This window comes from Ranitomeya variabilis, chromosome 5, assembly GCF_051348905.1.
Source record: "Ranitomeya variabilis isolate aRanVar5 chromosome 5, aRanVar5.hap1, whole genome shotgun sequence".
NCBI lineage: Eukaryota > Metazoa > Chordata > Amphibia > Anura > Dendrobatidae > Ranitomeya > Ranitomeya variabilis.
Window position 1 is genome coordinate 556,172,864 of NC_135236.1, and position 26,664 is coordinate 556,199,527.

Here is a 26,664-nt window from a genome sequence, read left to right on the forward strand (position 1 = left end):
AAAAAAGTAATATAAACTTGTGTATGAGAGATCTATCTAACTGATGTACTTTATTCTTATGTAACAAATAAAAGTTTATGTGTGGGACGACCTGCCACATTAAACTGTCTGTCCCACTAGTTAACCCCTTTAGTGAACACCGTAACAAAAAAAAAATTTAAAAACAGGGCAAGAAATTATGCTTTTTCATCATATCACTGAACAAACAGTGGACTAAAAACACAAAAAGAGTGCCATACAGCTCCATCAGCAGGAAAAAAGTTTTATCTTTCAGAATAAGGAGATGAAAAAAATAATTATTTTTGCTATAAAATAGTTTATACTGTGTTAAAGTGCCAAAACATTAAAACATTATATAAATGAGGTTTCGCTCATATATTGCTGATTTTTGTTCATTCTGCCACCCGAAAAACAGAATAGAAAGATCAAGAAAACGCAATGTAACCGAAAATGCTACCAAGAAAAAAAAATCGTCAACTCGTCCAGCAAAAAGTAAGCAGTCACAAGGTTTTCGGCAGAAAATAGGTATTAAGCTTACCGTTAATTATGTTTCCAGGAGTCCATCCTGACAGCACTATGGAGGACGTCCTCCTCCCCCTTGCTGGGACAGGAAACACACGAGAGTTCAAAAGGTCCGGTCCCACCCCCATTCCTCAGTGTTGTAACAAGAACCGCCTCAAGGGAGATGCAAAAAAATAATATTTTAATGGTAAAGAAACATAACACCATATATTAGGAACATATTACATCATATGTTAGAAACATACTACAGGCATGTCAGGTTCATATTACAAAGCATAGTTATATTAACAGGGAGGGAATTACCCGTGCTGTCAGGATGGACTCCTGGAAACATAATTAACGGTAAGCTTAATACCTATTTTCCAGGACGTCAGCCTGACAGCACTATGGAGAGTACCAAAGCACCTCCTCAGGGTGGGATTACCGCTTGGAGAACTTTTCTCCCGAATGCAGTATGCTGACCGGACATCGAGTTTATAATGCCTACAGAAGGTATTTGCACTAGCCCATGTAGCGGCCTTACAAATCTGCTCTAGAGAGGCGCCTGCCCTCTCAGCCCAAGAAGTAGCCATCCCTCTAGTAGAGTGTGCATGAAGACCCTTTGGAGGAGGGATGCCCTCCGACTGATAGGCCTCGGAGATCACAGATGTGATCCATCGAGCAATGGAGGCCTTAGAGGCCTTTTTTCCCCTATTTTTACCACCAAACAAAATAAACAAATTTGGATCAATGCGCCATGAGTTGGTGGCTGACAGGTAGTCAATGACCGCCTGTCTGACATCAAGGGAATGCAGAGCTTCCTCTTTAGAATTAGAAGGGTTACAGCAAAAGGATGGTAACACTATCTCCTGGTTTCTATTTTTTAGAGTTCCCACTTTTGGAATGAACGAGGGATCTAGTTTAAGGACCACGCTATCGTCCCTAATCTGGAGGTACGGGTCCCTTGTGCACAGGGCTTGGATTACCCCACCCTCTTAGCCGTGGTGATCGCCACCAGGAATTCCGTTTTACGTGTCAGGGCCGAAATGGACATGTTATCTGACGATGCGTAATTATTTTTGCAGAGGAATTTCAGGACCAGGTTAAGGTCCCAGGGAGGAGATAACTGTCTAATGGTGGGGCGCAATCTTTGGGTGGCTCTAATAAATTTAACTATCCAAGGGTGAGTTGCCAGAGGATAGTCTAGGAAGGAGCTAAGTGCCGAGATCTGCACCTTCAAGGTGCTTGGCCTGAGCCCCTTATCGAACCCAGCTTGCAGAAAATGCAGAATTCTGGGTAAGTCGGGAGTGCCTGCCGCAACCTCAGACCTGCCACCCTCCAGACAGAAACGCCTCCAGATCTTCAAGTAGATTGTTGACGTGACCGGCTTCCTGCTAGCCTTGATAGTGGTTATGACCATGTCAGACAGGCCTCTTGCCTTCAGGATGTTCCTTTCAGGATCCAGGCTGAGAGATGTAGCTTCTCTGGGTCCGGATGGTACACTGGGCCCTGGTGGATTACGTCTGGTCTGTGAGGGAGCTCCACTGGACTCTCGATCGCCAGGTCTACCAGAAGGGAGAACCAACTCCTTGGCCAGTATGGAACTACCAAAATTACTCGAGCCTGTTCTTCCTTGATCTTCCTGAGAACAGCCGGGATTAATGCTAGAGGAGGGAATGCATATGAGAGGGGCTCCGTCCAAGCTTGACTTAGACCATCTATCTCTTCTGGCAGATCCCGCGGGTTCAGCGAGAAGAACCTTGAGACCTTCGAGTTTCTCCTGTTTGCGAAGAGGTCTATACTGGGGGTGCCCCAACGCCGGCACAGTTCCTGGAAGATGTCCTGGTTGAGCTCCCACTCTGTTGCAAACACTCTTCTCCTGCTCAAGTAATCTGCTATGACATTCTGGGAGCCTTCTAGATGGACTGCAGAGATGGAAAGGACCGACCTTTCTGCCCAGCGAAATATTCTCCCCGCCAGCTCCTGGAGAAGATGGTGCCTTGGGCCTCCTTGGTGTTTTAGGAAGGAAACAGTTGTCACGTTGTCGGACAATATCCTGACATGATGATTCTCCAGAGTGTGACGATTCCTTCTCAGGGCTTCCCAGACAGCATACAGCTCTCTTAAGTTGGATGAGTTGCCGGCGATGTCTGGAGGCCATCGTCCCTGGAGGAACCTTCCTTCTAAGTGAGCTCCCCAGCCCCAGGCGCTGGCGTCTGTAGTAACTACTACATAGGGAACGATAGTCCATAGTACCCCAATTCTTAGATTCTTTGGGTCTGTCCACCAAAGGAGAGATCTTCGCACTGGATCTGGTAGATATAAAGTACTGTCCAGAGAAGATTGACGACGGTCCCACCTGGAGAGGATTAAGCTCTGCAGTGGTCTTGAATGGAACTGTGCCCATCTCACGCATGGTATGCATGCCGTCATTAGGCCTAGCACTCTCATGGCCATCCTTATTGAGACTCTGCGTTCTAGTAGGAGTGTGATCTGAATCTGTAGTGTCTCCAGCTTGGATTCGGGAAGTAGGGATATTCTGTTTGCAGAATCCAGACAGACACCCAGGAAGACCTTTTTGTGTTCCGGAATCAGGTCGGATTTCTGCCAGTTGATGATCCATCCCAAGTGTTCCATTACCGTGATGGTCCGGTTCCTGTGATCCGATAGGATCTCTGGCGTTCTTGCTATCAGAAGAAAGTCGTCGAGATAAGGGACTATTATAATCCCTTGGTTTCTTAGGAAAGCCACTATCTCTGACACCAGCTTTGTAAACAAGCGAGGTGCTGAGGCAAGTCCAAACGGCAGGCACTGGAACTGGTAGTGACAGGTCCCGGACGGCAGAACTACCGCGAACCTCAGAAGCCTCTGAGATAGATGGTGGATAGGGACCTGGTAATAGGCACTCTTCAAATCGAGAGTGCACATTACCGCGTTCTGATCTATGAGGAGGATTGCAGAACGGATCGACACCATACGAAACCTCTTGTATTTGACCCAGGCATTCAGAGGTTTCAAATTTATGATTGTGCGTGAGTCGCCTGACGGTTTTGCTATGGAGAACAGGGAGGAGTAGTGACCCTGGCCTACTTCTATCGGTGGTACTGGTATTATGACTTTTGAGGAAAGCATGTCCATTGAGTCTTTTAACATGGGAGAGTCTTGCATGAACACCGTGGGTACGATGTACCTGTCTGGTGGAGGGGAGTAGAACTCTATACTGTAGCCCTCTGACACCGTGCGAAGGACCCATTGATTCTGCGTGACTCTGCTCCAGTTTACCGCGAAGTGGCGAAGCCTTCCCCCTATAAGAGTGGCGTCATTGTGATTTAGACTTAGAGGAGGGGCTGAAGAAGAAACTTTTGTTCTTACTGCCGTGGAACCCCTATTAAAGCCTCTATTGGACCTCCCCCCTCTGAAGTCGGACCTGTAGTCGGACTGTCTTCTAAAGGGAAACCCTCTCTGAAAGGACTGAGGCCTCTTAGGCTTGTCCTCTGGGAACCCTTTTTTCTCATCCGAAGCCGACTCTAATATAGTGTCGAGGGAAGGCCCAAACACCCTTGCGCCTGAGAAGGGAATTGAGCATAATTTAGTTTTGGACGCGTTATCCCCCGACCAAGACCTTAGCCAGACTGCCCTTCTAGCCGCATTAGACAATGATCCGTTTCTGGCTGAAAATCTGACTGACTCAGCAGTCATGTCAGATAGAAAGGCAGTAGCCGATTTCATTATGGGGAGGGAGTTTAGGATCTCTGACCTTGGGGTCTTATTAGAAAGATGCTCCTCTAATTGACCCATCCAAAGGTGCATAGACCGGGCTACCGAGGTAGCCGCAATGTTGGTCTTAATTAGAGCCGCCGAGGACTCCCAGGCTCTTTTTAGCAATATGTCCGCCTTTCTATCCATCGGATCGCGCAAGCTTGATGAGTCCTCGAATGGAATAGCTGTCTTCTTTGCGACCTTTGCCACCGGGACATCCACCTTGGGTATCTCATCCCATAGTTTTACATCATCCGGCTCAAAGGGTAGGCGCGCCTTAAAGTCTTTAGACAGAGTCAGCCGACATTCTGCCTCCTTCCATTCTTCAAGTACCATACCCTTGATATGTTCGCTCACTGGGAAGACGGTCTGCCGACGCGACATAAGTCCCCCAAACATCAGGTCCTGCCTGGATTGCGGCTTAGATGACTCCTCTACTTGCATGGTGCATCGCACCGCCTGCACCAGCTCGTTCGTGTCCTCCGCCTGGAACAGGTACTTCCTTTGATGCTCCTGGCTTCCAGATGGAAGCTCGCCCTCCTCTTCAGAGACAAGGTCTTCAGAGTCAGACCTGTCGACAGAACTATAATCCAGCTCCCGTCTGGCCCTTTTTCGGCTGGGCATAGGGCTGGACTTTTCCACCATGGTGGCCAGAGAAGCTTGGACCTCTTCTCTTATTAAGGACCTCATCTCAGACAATAGGGAGGGCTGCTCTTCTCTCATAACCTTAGATGTGCAATCTGCACATAAGGTCTTGCCATGAGTGTCCGGGAGCTTTGTACTGCATAACGGACATCTACTGGACTTCCCAGAAGCCTTTCCAGACTTCTTAACTTGACAAGGGGGGACCGCTGGAGTTCCCTTATCCTTAAACAATATAAGATAGGGAAAATAACAGGGTGGTTCTTACTACCAGGGTGCAGGGTGAGTTTGCGCTCTGCGCACTTACCCCATCCTCAGGTGGCATGCCTTCCATGGCTCCGGATTATCGGTGCTCCTTGCGGCTGTCAGCGTTCTGCTGAGCGCTGCAATTCCTGAGTTCCTGCTGGAGCGCACGCCTCCCCTGTATCTCCAGTGTTACCGGAAGTGCCGGCAACGAATGGCGCAAACCGGAAGTGACGCGGACCCCGGAACTTCCGCCGGAAGAGTCAGAGCCCGGCGTACCACGCCGTATGGAGGCTGCCGACCTCGGGGACCGCGTCCGCAGCCGAGAGCCCTCCCACCGGGAGGAGCGGCCGCTGGTCTTTGGAGCAGAGGGACCCCCCTCTGGAGGGTTTCTGCCCTGAGCCTCTTGACAGGGGGAAGGATCTGGCAAGCCGCACGATCCCCCTGAGCTCCGGTAAGCCGCGCAGCTTCTCTCATGTGTCCCTTGCAGGGACAGGAAAAACACTGAGGAATGGGGGTGGGACCGGACCTTTTGAACTCTCGTGTGTTTCCTGTCCCAGCAAGGGGGAGGAGGACGTCCTCCATAGTGCTGTCAGGATGACGTCCTGGAAATATGGAAAAATTATAGCTCTCAAAATATGGTGAAGCAAAAACTAGTTGTTGCAATAAAGAGAGTCTTAGTGTGTGACAGCAGCCACATATAAAAACCCAATATAAATCTGATATTTCTGTGATAGAACCGATCCGAAGCATAAAGTCGTATAATCACTTATACCGCACAAGAAAAGGCGTAAAAACTAACTAAAATAAATCCAATTCTTCAACTGTTGTTGATTTTTTCATTCTGCCTCCTAAAGATTGCAGTAAGGCTCAGCTCACACTTATCCTGCACTTTATGATGAGCGCTTACACCGGGGTTTCCGTGTAAGGCCTCATTAACACTTCCGTCTTTCTTTTTCCGTCACAATCCGTCGTTTTGTGAAAAAAAAACAGATCCAGCAAATGGTGCTGCTGGATCGTTTTTTTCTCATAGACTTGTATTAGTGACGGATTGCCACATGTTTCATCCGTCGTGCGCTGGATCAGTCGTAAAATTGCTGTCCGTTGGGCAGAGAAAACGTACAGAGGAACGTTTTTTTCTGCACGTAGGAAAATCGCTCAGCGACGGATCCGGCGCTGCCCTTCGTTGGCTATATTGGAAGCCTATGGGCGAAGGATCCGTCGCTGTGAAAAGCAGGAATCCAGCAACGGATGCAGTCTTTTCAAACTGAGCATGTGCTCTCTCTCGCTCTTTTTACTATTGATGCTGCCTATGCAGCATCAATAGTAAAAAGATATAATGTTAAAAATAATTTTAAAAAAGAAATAAAAAAATCGTGATATTCTTACCTTCCAGTGTCCCGCGCGGCCCCCGCAGCCTTCCCGCCCCCCCCCCTGATGCTCGCGATGCTGCCGGCAGCTCCTGTTCCCAGTGACACGAGACCGCTACATCGTCACAGGTCATTGTCACGCTATGCATCACTGGGAACTGGAGCTGCCGGCGGCATCACGATCATTGGGAAGGCTGCAGGGGCTGCGCGGGATACCGGAAGGTAAGAATATCACGATTTTTTTTTTTTTATCATGGGTTGTGTTGTGTATGCGTTTTGGCAGCGAAAAACCGCGGCGAAGACGCATACACAATGTGTGCACATAGCCTTCTTGGATGCACTGGAATCGTCAAAAAAACTGCTCCAGTGCATCCGTTTTTTACAATCAGCACAGGATCAGTCTTTTCAACATTTTGACGGATCCGGTGGAGATTGTATAAACGGAAGTGAGACAGAGGCCTAAATCTCTGAAATAGGTGATTCAGAAGGAACCCTCGGTGGAAGATTCCTTATAATGAGACAGATGGAGACACTGGACTGTTTGGCCTATCTGGCGTTGTCTGTCTTTTTAGAAGTGCATAAAAGCGAGGTCTGCTACAGTTTTATGCACCTCTGAAAAGAAGAAAACTGCTGAACAGAGGCCAGAGGGAGTCCAGAGTAACTCTGCTGCCTCATTATAGTGAATGAATCCATCGGGGGTTTCATCTGTCATGTCACTCGGAGATTTAGATGGAAAGCCCAAACTAAGTGCTCAGATACACTCTTGACACACTGATAGCAACGCCGCAGAAGACATGCTAGCACAGGCTTCCAGTATCCATTGTTTCAGATGAAGGGGTCATCTGAAGGCAATTGTCTATGCTGCGAAGGTGCGAGATGTGCAGCATCTGAAACAACGGATACTGTAAGCCTGCGCTAGCATTTCTTCTGCAGTGTTGCTATCAGTGTCTCAAGAGTAGGAGAAGAGGGTTGCACTGACACTCCAACACAATGAGCAGCATTTTGAACACATTTTATAAGTGGTCATAAACATGTAAATAACTCATGAAAGAATAAAGTTACGTTAAAACCAAGCACACCATTGTTTTTCTTGTGAAATTCTTAATAAGTTTGATGTGTCACATGACCCTCTTCCCATTGAAAAAAATAAAGTTGGATCCAAAATGGCCAACTTCAAAATGGCCGCCATGGTCACCACCCATCTTGAAAAGTTTCCCCCCCATCCATATACTAATGTGCCACAAACAGGAAGTTGATATCACCAACCATTCCCATTTTATTTAGGTGTATCCATATAAATGGCCCACCCTGTAGAATAATTGGTTTATTTCTTAAATCTCTATTTTTAAAGGGGTGAAAAAAAATGATGGATTTGAGTTTTGTGTTTTTCTTTTAATACTTTGAAAAATTAAAATGTTTTAAATACTTATTTGAGAATAAGTAATAAGATGCTGCAACATCTGGCCGCTGCGGGCTTGACGCTGCGGATGAACGCAGCGTCAAACCCGCAGAGTTTTCAGAATTTGGAAACAAACCCTTAGCCATAAGGCGAGACTCAAGAGGGACGGAGAGCTATTTGCCTCCTGGCGCACATATTTTCTTAGAATAGTTTGCAGACTCCATAAACGGGGCAAATCTGCTATGGCAGTGCCAATACATTGTAGGGCCCAGTACGTTATGTCTGGCTCGTGCTTCTGGGGACATGCACCCATAAATTAGGTGGGCTCTCAATGCTACAGAAATGCCAAACATGTGAACTCTAAATGTGATTTAGACACACTGTGCGGCGAGAAGCCATAGCACTTTTCCAGAGCCTTTGTACAACCAGTAACGTGAACGCCCCCTATATTTCTGTTAACACATGACGGACCTGAGTGGGGGACTTGCTTTTGTTGCTGGGAACATTTAACATAATAACTGGGATCACATTTATCCGATACTCTACACCGGGGTTTCCATCTAAATCTCAGAGTGACGTGATTGAGATAAAACCCTCAAGGAATCAACTCACTATAATGAGGCAGCATAGTTACTCTGGACTCCGTCTGGCCTCTGTTCAGCATTCTCCTTTTCAGAAATGCACAAAACTAAGGTTGACAGCACTTTACGCACACCTAATAAGACAGAAACTGCAGGATCATTGGCCGGATGGAGTCTACAGTGCCTCAATCTGCCTCATTACAGGGAATCTTCCATCACGTATTTCAAAGATTTAAATGGAAACCCTGGTATAAGCAATCAGCGCTGGATAAATGTGAGCCGAGCCTTAATGCTATTTTTGGGAGGCAGAATGAACAAATCAACAGCAGGTGAGGAATTGGTTTTATTTTTTAAGCCATTCCTCGCACGGTATAAGTGACTTTATTCCGATTGGTGCAGTTACAGATTTATATTGTTTATGTTTGGCAGCGGTCACACACTACAAGATGCTTTTTTTGAGAGCTATAATTTTTTATACCTCTGCTGATAGTCATGTGAGGGCTTGGTTTTTGCAGGACGATGTGACGTTTTTATGAGTACATTTTCGAGCACATGACTTTTTATCGCTTTCTATTACAATTTCTGGGAGGCAGAATGAACAAAAAATGGCAATTCAGGGATCTTTTTATGCTGCTGTGTGTAAGGTAAAATTTATGAGGCAGCTTAATTCTTTGGGTTAATTACAGCGATACACATTTATATTTTTGTGTTTTGGCACTTTTACAGAATAAAAAACTTTCATAGGAAAAATAATTGTTTTTGCATTGCTTTACTAGAGGTTTTTTTGAGGGACAACATGCCGTTTTCAGCGGTACCACTTACTTGCATTTGTCTCTGTGATCGCGTTCTGTTCTAACTTTTTGTTTGGTGGTGTGATGGAAAAACATCACTTTTTGCCCAGTTTTTTTTTTTTTTTTTTTTTTTTTACGGTGTTCACTTAAGAGGTTAACTAGTAAGACAGTCATAGGTAACGTGTACTTTTTGTTAAATAAGTTTATGGAAAAATAAAAATGTATGGTTACAAATATTTTATTAGATTTAAAAAAATATGTACTGTATATTTTAACAATTTTTGGGGACTTTTTCTTTCAGCACTCTGCAGCTATAAAAACATAGATATGCAGGAGCATTGCACTGTGCATGATCTAACTAACTTGTTCACCCTGGTGACTCAATGTCGTCAAGACAACGTTGGGTCACCAGGGCAACAATTGGCCCCTCGCGATGGCGTCGCGCTCCCTTGATCAGAGGGCAGAAGGAGCGCCCTCTCCTTGCCTTCTAAATGCGGAGATAGTCATATCAACCTAGTGGAGATCGCACAGCACTTGTGCGTGCAAAAATGCGTCACACTCATATGTCCAAGGTCAGGAAGTACCTCCCAACCTAACGTATGGATACTTCTAAGGTCGTGAAGAAGTTTAACATGTCAATTTTTCTTGTGGGCACGCCGTAAATTTTTGGACTCTGGGGAGCGCTATACACTTATTCCTGATAGCGGTTTTAAAATGACGATTAGGGAATAAGGCCGTCGTTTTAATGCATATTGGTGGTCGTTAAGGGGGTTAAAACAGGACATACTAACAAGAAACAGCTTCAAAAGCTAAATGTAAAAACACAAGTACCTTTATTCACTTAATAGCTGAAGAAAATCTACTACATCAAAAACGCACCAAATACTCATGAGCACGAATACAAATTAACAATTTTATTTCCAGTACTTATAACAAGAATGAAAGAAAAGTGTGTATTTTTGTGATAAGACTTTTGGCAATACTTTTTTTTTGTGAAATATCTATAGAAACCATATTACCAAATAAGCAATATAAAAGTTTCAATTTGGGGAAAAATTGTATGCAAATACTTAATGTACATACAGAACAACGGTTTCTCGATTAAAACAGGCAAAAAAAACCCACAAGAAAACCCCCCAAAACTACAACAAAGCGACCCAGCGTCATGATGCCAATTTGGACCGATTCTATCTACAGGCATAGGGGGAGCGCAATAATGTAGGCTGTTAAATTGGTGTTTCCATCTCCGACATCTCAGGCGTATCCAGGGAATATGCCATAAATATCTCAGAATAACGATTTCCAGAATTCGGGCAAGAATTCACTTCTGACTAGAATGAAGGGATCAATACTCCATTCATGGCTTCATTCTCAAGATATCAGACCTGCATCCATCCCATTTATTGCACATTTTGTGTATATTGCAATAATATTAGATTACCCCTTTACCCCCAAGGGTGGTTTGCACGTTAATGGCCGGGCCAATTTTCACAATTCTGACCACTGTCCCTTTATGAGGTTATAACTCTGGAACGCTTCAACGGATCTTGGCGATTCTGACATTGTTTTCTCGTGACATATTGTACTTCATGATAGTGGTAAAATTTATTCGATATAACTTGGGTTTATTTGTGAAAAAAACGGAAATTTGGCGAAAATTTTGAAAGTTTCACAATTTTCCAACTTTGAATTTTTATGCCCTTAAATCACAGAGATATGTCACACAAAATACTTAATAAGTAACATTTCCCACATGTCTACTTTACATCAGCACAATTTAGGAACCAAAATTTTTTTTTGTCAGGGAGTTATAAGGGTTAAAATTTGACCAGCAATTTCTCATTTTTACAACACCATTTATTTTTTAGGGACTACATCTCATTTGAAGTCATTTTGAGGGGTCTATACGATAGAAAATACCCAAGTGTGACACCATTCTAAAAACTGCACCCCTCAAGGTGCTCAAAACCACATTCAAGAAGTTTATTAACCCTTCAGGTGTTTCACAGGAATTTTTGGAATGTTTAAATAAAAATGAACATTTAACTTTTTTTTCACACAAAATTTATTTCAGCTCCAATTTGTTTTATTTTACCAAGGGTAACAGGAGAAAATGGACCCCAAAAGTTGTTGTACAATTTGTGCTGAGTACGCTGATACCCTATATGTGGGGGTAAACCACTGTTTGGGCGCATGGCAGAGCTCGGAAGGGAAGGAGCGCCATTTGACTTTTCAATGCAAAATTGACTGGAATTGAGATGGAACACCATGTTGCGTTTGGAGAGCCCCTGATGTGCCTAAACATTGAAACCCCACACAAGTGACACCATTTTGGAAAGTAGACCCCCTAAGGAACTTATCTAGATGTGTTTTGAGAGCTTTGATCCCCCAAGTGTTTCACTACAGTTTAGAACGCAGAGCCGTGAAAATAAAAAAACTCTTTTTTTTTTCTTCACAAAAATGATTTTTTTAGCTCCCAGTTTTGTATATTCACAAGGGTAACAGGATAAATTGGACCACAAAAGTTGTTGTCCAATTTGTCCTGAGTACGCTGATACCCCATATGTGGGGAAGGGGGGGGACCACTGTTTGGGTGCATGGCAGAGCTCGGGAGGGAAGGAGCGCCATTTGGAATGCAGACTTAGATGGATTGGTTTGCAGGCGTCACGTTGCATTTGCAGAGCCCCTGATGTACCCAAACAGTAGAAACCCCCCATAAGTGACCCCATATTGGAAACTAGACCTCCCAAGGAACTTATCTAGATGTGTTGTGAGAACTTTGAACCCCCAAGTGTTTCATTACAGTTTACAACGCAGAGCCGTGAAAATAAAAAATCTTTTTTTTTTCCCCACAAAAATGATTTTTAGCCCCCCAAATTTATATTTTCCCAAGGGTTACAAGAGAACTTAGACCCCAAAAGTTGTTGTCCAATTTGTCCCGAGTACGCTGATGCCCCATATGTTGGGGTAAACCCCTGTTTGGGTGCACGGGAAAGCTCGGAAGGGAAGGAGCACTGTTTTACTTTTTCAATGCAGAATTGGCTGGAGTTGAGATCGGACGCCTTGTCGCGTTTGGAGCGCCCCTGATGTGCCTAAACAGTGGAAACCTGCCAATTCTAACTGAAACCCTAATCCAAACACACCCATAACCCTAATCCCAACGGTAACCCTAACCACACCCCTAACCCTGACACACCCCTAACTCTAATCCCAACCCTAATCCCAACCGTAAATGTAATCCAAACCCTAACCCTAACTTTAGCCCCAACCCTAACCTAACTTTAGCCCCAACCCTAGCCCTAACCCTAATGGGAAAATATAAATAAATCTATTAGTTTTAATTTTATTATTTTTCCCTAACTAAGGGGGTGATGAAGGGGGGTTTGATTTACTTTTATAGCATTTTTTACAGCGGATTTTTATGATTGGCAGCTGTCACACACTAAAAGATGCTTTTTATAGCAAAAAAGTTTTTGCGTCTCCACATTTTGAGACCTATAATTTTTCCATATTTTGGTCCACAGAGTCATGTGAGGTCTTGTTTTTTGCGGGACGATTAGACGTTTTTATTGGTAACATTTTCGGACACATGACAGTTTTTGATCGCTTTTTATTCCGATTTTTGTGAGGCAGAATGACAAAAAAACAGTTATTCATGAATTTCTTTTGGGGGAGGCGTTTATACCGTTCCACGTTTGGTAAAATTGATAAAGCAGTTTTATTCTTCGGGTCAGTACGATTACAGCGATACCTCATTTATATCATTTTTTATGTTTTGGCGCTTTTATACGATAAAAACTATTTTATAGAATAAATAATTATTTTGGCATCGCTTTATTCTGAGGACTATAACTTTTTGATTTTTTCTTTGATGACGCTGTATGGCGGCTCGTTTTTTCCGGGACAAGATGACGTTTTCAGCGGTACCATGGTTATTTATATCCGTCTTTTTTTTTTTTTTTATTCGTTTATTAACAACAAAATAGTAGTGTTACAAACATTTTGCATCCAAGAATGTCGAACATAAAATATAATACATATAAACTGCGTATTATTAAGCTTCAAATAAAATACAGCTCTCATCTATAACCAACGTTATATTATGATTATTAAAGCTGTTGGATCAATAGTAACACATGAAATTGTGTAAATAGAAAAAACTTAGAAAACCAGAACACTTGAATTAGAGCTGTATCTACGCTAACTACTAATTCGCCGCCGTACCTCGAGTCTGACCTCCACGCGATATCCCCACTCCACAACAAGTCTATATCCGTTTTTTTGATCGCGTGTTATTCCACTTTTTGTTCGGCGGTATGATAATAAAGCGTTGTTTTTTGCCTCTGCTTTTTTTGCCTACGGTGTTCACTGAAGGGGCTAACTAGTGGGACAGTTTTATAGGTTGGGTCGTTACGGACGCGGCGATACTAAATATGTGTACTTTTATTATTATTATTTTTTTATTTAGATAAAGACGGCAGTTAAGGGTACTTCTTCCTCAGCGCTGAGAAATAAGAGTATAGCGCACCCCAGCATTGGAATTTCTCCAGGGTCTCTGCTACCAGGGGTAGCGGAGACCCCAGAGAACATGATTGCGGTCGGTTTTTAATGACCCCAGTGTTGCGATCGCCGTTATTAACGTAATAACGGCAACCGCAAAAAAAAGTCTGATTTCCCCATTTAATTTGTCTCTCCTCTGATGTGATCGCACATCAGAGGAGAGAGAAATGGGGTCCCCTGATTCCTCCCCGGTACCTCCAGTGTCCCTGTATCCACCCGTGACGTGCCCCAGCCAGCAGCATCTTCTTCTGGGAAGAAAATGGCGGGCGCATGTGCAGAGATCTGCCGGCCAGCACCCAGCAACAATAGGACATTTTTCCTATTGGTTCATTTTGATCACTGTGATAGACCGTATCACAATGATCAAAATAAAAAATAGTAAATCAACCCTCCCTTTATCACCCCCTTAGTTAGGTATATCAATAAATAAAATAAAAAAATGTACCGTGTTTATTTCCATTTTTCCATTAGGGTTGGGCTAAAGTGGTTAGGGTTGGGATTAGAGTTAGGCTATGTTCACACTTTGCGGTTTTTGCTGCGGATCCGTAGCGGCTTTGACGCTGCGGATCCGCAGCAGTTTTCCATGCAGGGTACAGTACAATGTTACCCTATGGAAAACAAAAACCGCTGTGCCCACATTGCGGAAAATCCCTTTAAAAACCGCGCGGAATTTCTGCGGAAAAAAAGAAGGAGCATGTCACTTCTTTCTGCGGATTCCGCAGCGGTTTTCAACATGCACCAATAGGAAAGTGCTGTTGAAAACCCGCAGAGGAATCCGCAGAAGAAACCGCAGGAAAATCCGCAGTGAAAACCGCAGCGGTTTTGCACTGCGGTTTTTCTAAATCCGCTGCGGAAAAATCCGCAGCAAAATCTGCAAAGTGTGAACAAGCCCTTAGGGTTGGGATTAGAGTTAGGGTTGGGATTAGAGTTAGGGTTGGGATTAGAGTTGGGGTTGGGATTAGAGTTGGGGTTGGGATTACGGTTAGGTTATGGTTGGGATTATGGTTAGGCTTCTGATTAGGGTTGGGATTACGGGTGTGTTAGGGTTGGAGTTAGAATTGGGAGGTTCCACTGTTTAGGTACATCAGGCCACCACAGATTCCAACCAATTTTGTGTTCAAAAAGTCAAACGGTGCTCCCTCCCTTCTGAGCCCTGCCATGCACCCAAACAGTGGCTTTCCCCACATGCAGGGTTTTGGCGTACTCGAAATTGCACAACATATTTTGTGGTCCATTTTCTCCTGATACCCTTGTCAAAATAAAAAATGTGGTTCAAAGTAAATTTTTTGTGATAAGTAAAATGTTCATTTTTTCCTTCCACATTGCTTTAGCTTTCATGAAACACCTGAAGGGTTAATAAACTTTTTGATTGTGGTTTTGCGTACCTTGAGGGGTGCAGTTTTTCAAATGGTGTCACTTTAGGGTATTTTCTGTTATATTGACCCCCAAGAAGAAAATAAAATGGTTTTGTAAATTTAGTTGGAAAAATGAGAAATCGTTGGTAAACCTTTAACCCTTATAACTTCCTAACAAAAAAAGATGTTTCCAAAATTGTGCTGATGTAAATTTGACGTTTGGGAAATGTTATTAATTAACCATTTTGTGTGACACCAGTCTCTGATTTAAGGGCACAAAAATTAAAAGTTTGAAAATTTCAAAATTTTCAAACTTTTTGCCAAATTACGGTTTATTTCATAAACTGAAGTCACATCTTAGAAATGTTACCACTAACATGACGCACAATATGTGAATAAGGCCTAAGTGCACATCCATCTAAAACTGCATAACCCAAGTGGAGGGAAAAGAATTAGAATTTTGCATAATTTTATCTTAATAAGGAGAAATAACAAATGTGTATCTTTCTTACTGTGTTGTGGCCAAAAAACTCGCAGTAGCAGCAGTCACAGAATTTGCCGTCTCTCTGGTTTGTGGAGGAAGAAGTGCATGAACTGCGCTCTGAACCACTGTCTTCGTCTTCACCTAGCCCCTCGTCCGCTTCACAGGGTTGCGTGGCCAAACAGTTTGACACATTCGAACATTTGTGTCCTCTGCATGTTGTGTCTCTAAAACATGAAGGATAAAATCTTCAGTGAAACAGAACCACTGTTTTTTCCCCCATTCAGCTCAGGCCATGTTCACATTTGCGCTTTGGCCGCCACTTAGAAGGAAAGCAATACGCTTTTGGTGGGAAAAATAGGTGTTTTATGTATTTCATGTAAAATTTTAAGAAATCTGCAATGCAGATGTCTTTAACACAGATGTGAACAGCACAATAATAAATGAAAAACACAATTTTTTTAGTGGAGTTTATTAATTTATAAAGAGTGTGTGTATGGTTCATCACATTGAATATCACAAGTGTGAGTACACATATATAAAGGTAGCATTCACAAGGTCGATTTTGTGTACCCTTCACCAATATACCTGTTAGTGGTCCCCGGGGAGTTTCCTTGAAGTGCATTTGTGCCACTACAATGCCCATTGCAGGGATGGCTACAGGCAGATAGTGGTGGTGGAGGTGGATTGACTTTCGGAAGAGATGGACTGGACTCTGTTAAGTGACTACCTCTGTGAGCTCCGGACGTGGCGGAGACAGTGGCTTTAGATGGTGGTGTATGAAAAGAGAGGCCTGTTGTTGAGGAAGGAGCTGAAGAGTTACTTGATGAAAGGTGTGGAGGCGGAGGAATGTGAGATGTTGGCTGCTGTGACGAGAGCTCCGTTGGGCTGTTTGGAGGAGCACTGGGGTCAGAATAGCAATGAGGATCGGAAGAATAAGATTCCCCTGTAAGGAAAAGGTTTGTAAGATTTAGCTGGGTGAGAAAGTGAGGGCCCAACATTTACATCCACATAGACATGCTCTCTAACCTGGGGATAGCGGTCTATGGCACATGGTTTTAAACTGCTTCGGAGATTTACAGAAATTGAGTGAGGTAGGGAGTGTTCCTGTGCTGGCTCCAGAAGGACTATATGGACAAACCTTCAGACCAGAGAGCTTTGATGTCTTGCTGACATGTTCTGGCGATACGTAGAGAGCGCTGCCTTTGTCCCCTGAAACACATAAGTGATTTTAGATAACCATTTTATTACAACTAATGAATGGGACGGGCTGACAAATTACCAGATACAAACAGGAGGAGATGAAAATGTTAAACTGAATATTAAATACCCGATAAAAATGCTGAATAACACATGCAAAGTCGGCCAAAGAGCCATAACTTATTTTTTCATTGATCTAGCCATGTCATGGCTTCAGTTTCACAGGCAGAATTGTACTTTTGAATGACAATTCAGTGTATCAGATGACGTGCTAGAAAAGCAGGAAAAATGCAAGAGCAACAAAATAAAAACAAAAAACGCATTTCCACAGTTTTTTTTTATTTTTTTATTTACAACATTCATTTTATCGTAAAAATTACCTGATAATATGATTCTCCAGGTCATGTCTGCATAGTTTTATTTCAATCAAGTGGTTATAAAAAAATAATTCGCTTGTGTCACCATTTTCCACCAGCCATGACTTTTTCAATTTTTGGGATATGGAACCGTGTGAGGGATTGTTTTTGCATACTGAGATGACATTTTTTATTGACATCACTTTGGGGTAGTTATGTTTTGAGCACCTATTGCATTTTGCGTTGTTGCGGTGACCGAAAAACAGGGATTTTTGTGTACTCACTGTAAAATCCTTTTCTCCGAGCTACTCATTGAGGGACACAGACCATGGTTTGTATGCTGCTTGCCACTAGGAGGCTGACACTAAGTTACACAAAAAAGTTAGCTCCTCCTCTGCATTATACACCCTCACCCTGGCTCCCAAAGACAGTTCGGCGCAAAAGCAGTAGGAACAAATAGTAACAACATAGAAGAGCACAACATGTCAACTTAAAAAGAACAGGCAAAAGCCATATAAACCTATAGGCTGACAGGGTGGGTGCTGTGTCCCCCAATGAGTGGCTCGGAGAAAAGGATTTTACAGTGAGTACATAAAAATCCCTTTATCCCCTTCGCCTCATTGGGGATGGGGGGGGACACAGACCATGGGACGTCCCAAAGCAGTTCCTGGGTGGGAAAACACCACAAAAGATTAGGCTTCATGCAACAACTGCCTAAATGTGCACCACCGCTGCCTGCAGAATTCTTCTACCCAGATTCGCATCCGCTGAAGCCTGAAAGTGAATATTATAGTGCTTTGCGGTATGTAGACTGGACCAAGTCACAGCTTTACAGACCTGCTCCGCTGTCGCCCGATGCTGAATGGCCCAAGAAGCCCCCATCGCCTGAGTGGAGTGTGCTGTGATCCCCGCTGGGATGGGCTGTCTTCTGAGTCGGTGTGACTCCTGGATGGTGAAACGAATCCACCTGGCTATCGTGGCCTTAGAAGCGGCAAGACCCTTCCTGTGACCTTCCAGGAGAACGAACAAAGCATCTGTTCTTCTGAAAGATGCCATCCTTGAGACGTACCTTCGCAGAGCTCTGACCAGGTCCAGAGTGTGGAGAGCTCTTTCAACTCTGTGAATAGGAGCCGGACAAAAGGAAGTAAGAACAATGTCCTCAAGATGGAATGACGAAATGACCTTTGGCAAAAAGGACGGGGACGGCCCGAGGACAACCTTGTCCTGATGGAAGAGAAGGAAAGGCACACAGCAGGATAAGGCGGCTGATTCCAAAACCATTCTGATCAATGTGATCACCACAAGGAAGGCAACTTTCCAGGACAGAAATACCAGCGAAATGTCCTGAAGCGGCCCCAAGGCTCTAAAGGCATGCAATAGGGAGGAGCGACATGTGACACTCCCTGAAGAAAAGTCTTAACCTGAAGTCTTGAAGCGATGAGTCTCTGAAATTAGATCGATAGAGCGGAGATTTGGCCTTTGAGAGAGCAGAGTGCCAGCCTGGAGTCCAGACCGGCCTGTAGGAACTCTAAAATGGTGGGAACTGAAGACAAGAGGAGAAAGACCATGATCCTAGCACCAAGCAAAAAATGTCTTCCAGGTACGATGATAGATGCGTACCGATGAAGGTTTACGGGCACTATCCATGGTGGAAATTACCTGTTGGGAAAACCCTGCCTGGATTAAGACCCAGGGTTCAACGGCCACACCGTTAAACTCAGGGCCCCTGAGTTCTGGTGGTAGATGGGGCCCTGGGAAAGCAGATCTGGCAGTCTCCATGGTATGTCGACAACGAGGCGTACCAGCTCTGCGAACCACGCGTGGCGAGGCCAATCGGGAGCTGCCACGATCACTGGTACTCCTTCCGCCTTGATTTTCCTGATTACTCTAGGGCAGGGGTCCCCAACCTGTAGCTCGGGAGCCACATGTGGCTCGCGGTCCCATGAATTGTGGCTCGCAGCTGTCTGTCAGCTTGGTGAATTAGCTCCAACTCTAGCAAACAGGTATGAAGAGCAAATCTGAAAATGGTGAATTTTGTGAGCAGCCCTGCACAGAAGAGCAGATCTGGACGCACATATACTGGTCTTAGGGGTTTTGAGATGATTTAAGTATGGTACGCTGGAGACACGATGATACCACCTGTCAGAGGAGATGTTTGAAGCTGGATGTGACAGTGTCTTGGGAGTGCTTTATAGGAGAATACTGAATGGGGTATTGTGGGAACCCCAGGATCTTAGTATACTGCTTTGGCGTGATTTTTGTGGAAAAGCTTTGGTTAACCATTATGCCAGTAATGGGGGCTTTGGTTGCCACTATTGTGAGGGGGGTGGGAGCTGAATGTGGCTCACGACCCTCTCTCAAGGCTGGATGTGGCTCTCAAGGTCAGAAACATAGGGGACCTCTGCTCTAGGGAGTAACAGTAGAGGAGGAAAAATGAACAGAAGGTGGAATTGGCGCCATGAAAGAACCAGAGAGACGACACCGATGGCTCTTGGATCTCAAGACCTCGCTATAAACTGGGGTACCTTGGCATTCAGTCTGAACGCCATGAGGTCCACATCTGGGATCCACCAGCTAAGACAGATCTGGGAGAAGACTTCCGGATGGATATCCCACTCCCCCGAAGTGAGACCCTGGCGGCTGTGGAAGTCCGCTGTCCAGTTTTCCACTCCTGGAATGTGCACTGCTGAGATCACCGAGTGCTTGTTCTCTGCCCATCGAAGGATGCGAGTTACCTCGGACATGGCCACCCTTCTGCGGGTACCCCCCTGATGATTGATGTATGCCGCAGCCGTGGCGTTGTCTGACTGGATACAGATGTGGTGACCTGCCAGAAGATGATGGAAGTGCTGCAGGGCCAGTCGAATAGCACAGATCTCCAGAACGTTGATCGGTAGCTTCGATTCCTGAATTGACCAGCAGCCCTGGGCAGTGTGGTGGCGGAAGACTGCTCCCCAGCCCGAAAGACTGGCATCGGTAGTCACTACTAGCCATAGAACGGGTAGAAAAGACTTTCCCCGGTTGAGGGAAGGGTTCAATGTCCACCACCTGAGAGTCTGTCTGACCTGCAGGGATAAGCGGATAAATGTTTCTGTCCCAAACTGCCAGAAGGGCATGTTGTAGGGGACGAAGGTGCAGTTGCGAAAAGGGAACTGCTTCCATCGCAGCCACCATCTTTCCTTGTACCCTCATTGCAAACCGGATGGAGTGAGGGCAAGACTGACGAAGCGCTCAGGCTCCTCGTTGAATGGCTAAGACTTCGTCTGGAGGGAGAGTTACCAACCCCTGAGACGAATCCAGAAACATTCCAACAAACTAAATCTACTGGGCTGGGACCGGGGAGGATTTGCTTAAGTTTATCAGCCAGCCCAGGCGAGAAAGGGTATCGCAAGTAATCGAAACGGACTCCGCGCAGTCGTGGAAGGACGGACCTTTGATCGACAGGTCGTCCAGATAGGGCAAGAAGACCACACCCCGAGAGTGCAGGATGGACATGACGGCCGCCATGACCTTTGTGAACACTCTGGGGGCAGTAGCAAGGCCGAAGGGCACGGCCGTGAATTGGAAATGATGGTCGCGAATGGCGAAGCGCAAGAATCTCTGGTGAGGGGGAAAAATTGGAATGTACAAGCGTCTCGGATGTCGATTGAGGACAAGAATTCCCCTTCTGCCAGGGAAGTGTTAATTGAATGCAGAAATTCCATGTGGAAATGGCGGACCTTGACAAACTTGTTAAGAAGTTTGAGGTCTAGTATAGGTCTCACTTTTCTGTCCGTCTTTGGGATGACAAAAAGGTTTGAATACAAACCGTGAAACCTTTTGCTTTCTAGGACGGGGACAATGACGCCATTGTGACGCAATGCGTCTATGGTCCGGGAGAAAGCATGACAAGAGGGAAAGAAACGTGAAGGGGGGCACGCAGCAAAGTCGATTTTGTATCCGGATGACACCAGATCTCTGACTCACTCGTTGGGAGATGAAGGAAAGCCATACCTGACGAAAGAAGTAGGCGGCCGCCTACTCTGCCGATGTCAATCGGATAGCGGTGATAATCAGCGTGAGGAAGATCTCTGGGACCTAGGTCCTTTAGGTCTTGACTAGGTCGAGACTACCAATGGTGGTTAGGTCTGGACGAGACCCGAGTACCTCCATCTCTTCGTGGAGAATGTCCTTTACTGAATGAAGAAGTGGTAGTGGCCTAGCTTGGAGTGGAGAGAAACGGAAACGGATTTGTTGCTGTCTCCGAAAGGGACATCTAAGTCTCTGTTGGGGAAGGAATTTACGCTTTTCTCCCACAGTATCGAAAATGATCTGATCCAGCTTTTCCCAATAAGCGGCTGCTTTGATAAGGAAGGGACGTGAGAGCGAGAGACTTTCTGAAGCAGAGTCCACCTTCCACTCTCTGAGCCATAATGACCTTCTGATAGAGATGGCATTGGCTGCTGACTGAGCAGCACATCCGGCTGCATCCAAGGATGCATGTACCAGGTAATCGCCTGCCTGGTTGGCAAGGTGTGCCACTTCTGGAGGAAGGTTACTGTTCCGAAGTGAATTAGCTAAGGTCTCTAACCAGAAGACCATAGCCTTAGCTACCCATGCTGCGGCAAAGGATGGATAGAGAGCGGAACTTGAGGCTTCAAAGACAGAGCGAGCCAAACTTTCTATCTGACGGTCCGCGGGATTTTTGATTAATGAGCCATCCGGCACGGACAGGAGAGTTTTGGATGCTAGGCGGGATACTGGGGGGGGGATCTACTGCCGGAGATTCAGCCCAATTTTGTTTTCAGATCAGCTGAAAAGGGATACTTGGCTTCAAGAGGCTTTTGTCATGTGAAGCGCTTATCCGGGCACTCTCTGTGCCTATAAACTATGGCTCTAAATTCGGGGTGAATAGCAAATGCCTTATGAGAGCGTTGAGTTCTCTTAAAGGACACGGTCTGATCCGGAGCGGAGCCGTAATCTTCCTCAACCTTTACAGCCTGGTTGACTGCCTCAATAAGCGAATCCACTGTCTTCTGAAAGTCTGGCAAACCCGGATCTATGGAAACATCAGATTCGCAGTCAGTTTCGTGTTCACTACTGAACTCTGGAGAGAGAGAGAAATGGAGCTGTGAGGCGACAAGGCATGTGTGTGCTCAGGAGACGTGCTACGGATCCGTTTTCTAGGTGCCTGATGGCTTCTAGAGCCCTTTCGGCCCCTGATAACCGACTGCTCCCGGCTTGGGGAGGGTCCGTCTACCTCAGTCCTGCAAACGCTTTGGCCAGCGAAGCAATGGATTGAGACAGTGACGAAGCCCACTCAGGGGGGGACTAGGTACACTGGGCTCGGTGGCGGCGGAGAGCTTCTGAGCGCAGTTGGGGTCACAGGCATTGCACAGCGGCAAACTCTGAGCCTTAGGAAACGCAGATTGGCAGGAGGAGCATGAAGTAAAAAATATAGCCATAGTTTTGTTAGACATTTTTAATGCCTTAGGCTGGGACATGATGTACCCTTCTATGTGACTCTATAATATTAGGGGCTGCTGAGAAAAGGTACTGCTGAGAAAAGAAGGGGATACAGCAGGGAAGAGGATCCCGGAGTGATTCAATCTGTAAAATGCAGCGCTCCCTTACCCATGTCTGTGTCCGACTGCGTGGACCCTGCGCAACACTTGCTACCTCCGTCCTGATGGCAGATAGAGTCTGTGCTGAGGCTGGTTTGGACAGTGCAGGGATAAGGGGTAAAACCCTCAATCCACCATCCCTCTAGGAGGGAAGTGGAGAGGGACCGTCCACCTCCTTGTATCATTCACTTTAACAGTGGTAGTGCAGTGGGGGCTGCTCAGACGCCACGAGGTGGGCCTCTGTATATCCAAGAGGTTAATCCCCTAGGAAGGGACAGGGATGAATGTCCGGCAATAGGCCTAGCTGCGGAAGAGGATACGTGGAGGTGACACCATGTGCTCGTCCGTCGAAGGTGTGGGGAGATCGGTGCCCTTGAAGGGACCCATCGCCCCTAAGAATCAGCTCAGGCTTGGCATCCCAAGTCGCAGGAGAGAATAAGGAGAGGCAACACTCTCCGTGCTTGCCTGTTAATGGTTCAGGGAGATCGGAGGCTTGAAAGGATCCGTCGCCCCTTCGTCCATTGTGAAAAATAAAATAAAAAAAAAAACAAAAAACGTAAAAATTGTTAAAATAAAAACAATAAAAAAAAGTTTGGGGTCTGAATAGCAGACCAATCCATGTGCCTCCTACGGACACTAAGCAAGAACTGGGTCTCTGGGAGCCATCAGGAGGGTGTATACTGCAGAGGAGGAGCTAACTTTTTTGTTAGCTTAATGTCAGCTTCCTAGTGGCAGCAGCATACACCACGGTCTGTGTTCCCCAATGAGGCGAAGGAGAAAACGCAACTCTGGTGTTTTGATTTGTTTTCTCATGCCAATTACCAATCAGATTAATTTGTTTATATTTTGATAGACTGGAATTTTTTAAAAATATTTTAAAAACATTTTGCTTTTCCACTATACGTGCTAGTCCTTGAACTATCGCTTGTGCTCTACACAGCTATGCCACAGCATTACTGTACACCATGTTCCAAGTTACTATGCAAATGCTATTTTCTCTCAGATATTCCTAAATGGTTGATGCAAATGAGTCAGTACATTGTTCACATCAACCGTAAGATTATAAATCAAATTTTATCTGACAAACCTCCCAGTGATTTTTTACTTTTTATTTTTTTATTATTATTTATTTATATAGCACCATTGATTCCATGGTGCTGTACATGAGAAGGGGTTACATACAAGTTACAGATATCACAGTAAGTAAACTAACAATGACAGACTATTACAGAGGGGCGAGGACCCTGCCTTTGCGGGCTTACATTCTACAGGATTATGGGGAAGGAGACAATAGGTTGAGGGTTGTAGGAGCTCCGGTGTTGGTGAGGCGGTAGCTCCGGTAGTGGTGAGGAGGCAGCGGGGTCAGTGCAGGCTATAAGCTTTCCTGAAGAGATGGGTTTTCAGGTTCCGTTTGAGGGATCCGAATGTGGTTGATAGTCGGATGTGTTGGGGCAAAGAATTCCAGAGGATGGGGGATATTCAGGAGAAGTCTTGGAGGCGGTTGGGTGAGGAGCGGATAAGTGTGGAGGAGAGAAGGAGGTCTCGGGAGGACCAGAGATTACGTGAGGGAAGATATCGGGAGATTCAGAGGAGACAGGTTATGGATGGCTTTGTAGGTCAGTGTTAGTAATTTGAACTGGATACGCTGAGGGAATGGGAGCCAGTGAAGAGATTTGCAGAGAGGGGAAGCGGAGGAGTAGCGAGGAGAGAGATGGATTAGTCGGGCAGCAGAGTTAAGGATGGACTGGAGAGGTGCAAGGGTGTTAGCAGGGAGGCCACAGAAAAGGATGTTGCAGTAGTCAAGGTGGGAGATGATGAGGGCATGCACAAGCATTTTAGTAGATTGACGGTTGAGCAAAGGACGGATTCTGGAGGTATTTTTGAGCTGGAGGCAACAGGAGGTAGAAAGAGCTTGGATGTGTGGTTTGAAGGACAGGGCAGAGTCAAGGGTTACTCTGAGGTTACGGACTTCCGGTACTGGGGACAGCGTGATGTCGTTAATTGCGAGATAGGTCAGGTTTGGAAGATCTATGAGATGGAGGAAAGATGATGAGTTCAGATTTGTCCACATTGAGTTTGAGGAAGCGAGAGGAGGAGAAGGAGGAGGATATGGCTGATAGACACTCCGGGATTCTGGACAGCAGAGAAGTGATGTCTGGGCCAGAGAGGTAGATCTGAGTGTCATCAGCATAGAGGTGGTACTAGAATCCATGGGACTTTATGAGTTGTCCCAGGCCAAGTGTATAGACTGAGAAGAGTAGTTGTCCTAGGACAGAGCCTTGGGGTACTCCAACAGAGAGACAGTGGGATGAGGAGGTAGTGTGGGAGTGGGAGACGCTGAAAGTGCGGTTGGAAAGGTATGAGGAGATCCAGGATAGGGCGAGGGCTTTGATGCCAAAGGAGGAGAGGATCTGTAGTAGGAGGCAGTGTTCAACTGTGTCAAAAGCAGAGAACAGGTCTAGAAGGAGGAGAACAGAGTATTGTCCGTTAGCTTTGGCTGTAAGTAGGTAGTTAGTGATTTTGGTCAGGGCTGTCTCAGTTGAGTGATTTGGGTGGAAACCAGATTGTAGATTGTCAAAGAACAAGTTAGATGAGAGGTGGGAGGAAAGTTCAGCGTGGACGTGCTGCTCCAGGAGTTTGGAAGCGAATGGGAGTAGTGATTTTGGGCGATAGCTGGACATAGCAGATGGATCGAGGGATGGCTTTTTAAGGATAGGCATGATTGTGGCATGTTTGAAAGCAGAAGGGAAGGTGCCAGAAGTTATTGATAGGTTGAAGAGGTGGGTTAGGGATGGGATAAGTGTGGTGGGGAGGAGGTGGGATGGGATGGGGTCAAGCGCATAGGTGGTGAGGTGCGATCTGGAGAGGAGACAATTAAGCCCCCCCTTCAGTGATCTTGGAGAGGGAGGTTATGGGGTTTGGGCATCACATGCACCGTTTTCTGCTGCATCAGAGATTTTTAGAAAAGGGTTCATCTACACAGTATGGAGAAAAGTACAGTCATATGAAAAAGTTTGGGCACCCCTATTAATCTTAAGCTTAATGTTTTATAAAAATGGTTTATTTTGCAACAGCTATTTCAGTTTCATATATCTAATAACTGTTGGACACAGTAATGCTTCTGCCGTGAAATGAGGTTTATTGTACTAACAGAAAATGTGCAATCTGCATTCAAACAAAATTTGACAGGTGCATAAGTATGGGCACCCTTATCATTTTCTTGTTTTAAATACTCCTACCTACTTTTTACTGACTTACTAAAGCACTTTTTTTTGGTTTTGTAACCTCATCGAGCTTTGAACTTCATAGCTAGGTGTATGCGATCATGAGAAAAGCTACTTAAAGTGGCCACTTGTAAGTTGTTCTCCTGTTTGAATCTCCTCTGAAGAGTGGCATCCTGGGCTCCTCAAAACAACTGTCAAATGATCTGAAAACAAAGATTATTCAACATAGTTGTCCAGGGGAAGGATACAAAAAGCTGTCTCAGAGATTTAACCTGTCAATTTCTACTGTGAGGAACATAGTAAGGAAATGGAAGAACACAGGTACAGTTCTTGTTAAGGTCAGAAGTGGCAGGCCAAGAAAAACATCAGAAAGGCAGAGAAGAAGAATGGCGAGATCAGTCAAGGACAATCCTCAGACCATCTCCAGAGAGCTGCAGCATCAACTTGCTGCAGATGGTGCCACTGTTGCAAAAAAAACCATTTTTATAAAACATTAAGCTTAAGATTAATAGGGGTGCCCAAACTTTTTCATATGACTGTATTTGCCCCGTCCACATTACAAATACAAGAGTTTTCCTGACCTCCCATTCTCCATCCAT

General features: G+C 45.2%; 1 protein-coding gene across 1 annotated transcript in view; it reads right to left on the minus strand.

Moving 5' to 3' along the window:
* FAM193B (family with sequence similarity 193 member B) overlaps positions 1–26,664 on the minus strand; it is a 77,705-nt gene that overhangs the window by 23,138 nt on the left and 27,903 nt on the right. The window contains exons 4-6 of the mRNA XM_077265945.1: positions 16,712–16,894; positions 16,271–16,628; positions 15,714–15,909 (exon numbers count right to left, since the gene is read on the minus strand). Coding sequence (XP_077122060.1) covers positions 15,714–15,909; positions 16,271–16,628; positions 16,712–16,894 — 737 coding nt within the window. The remainder of the gene's footprint in view (positions 1–15,713; positions 15,910–16,270; positions 16,629–16,711; positions 16,895–26,664) is intronic.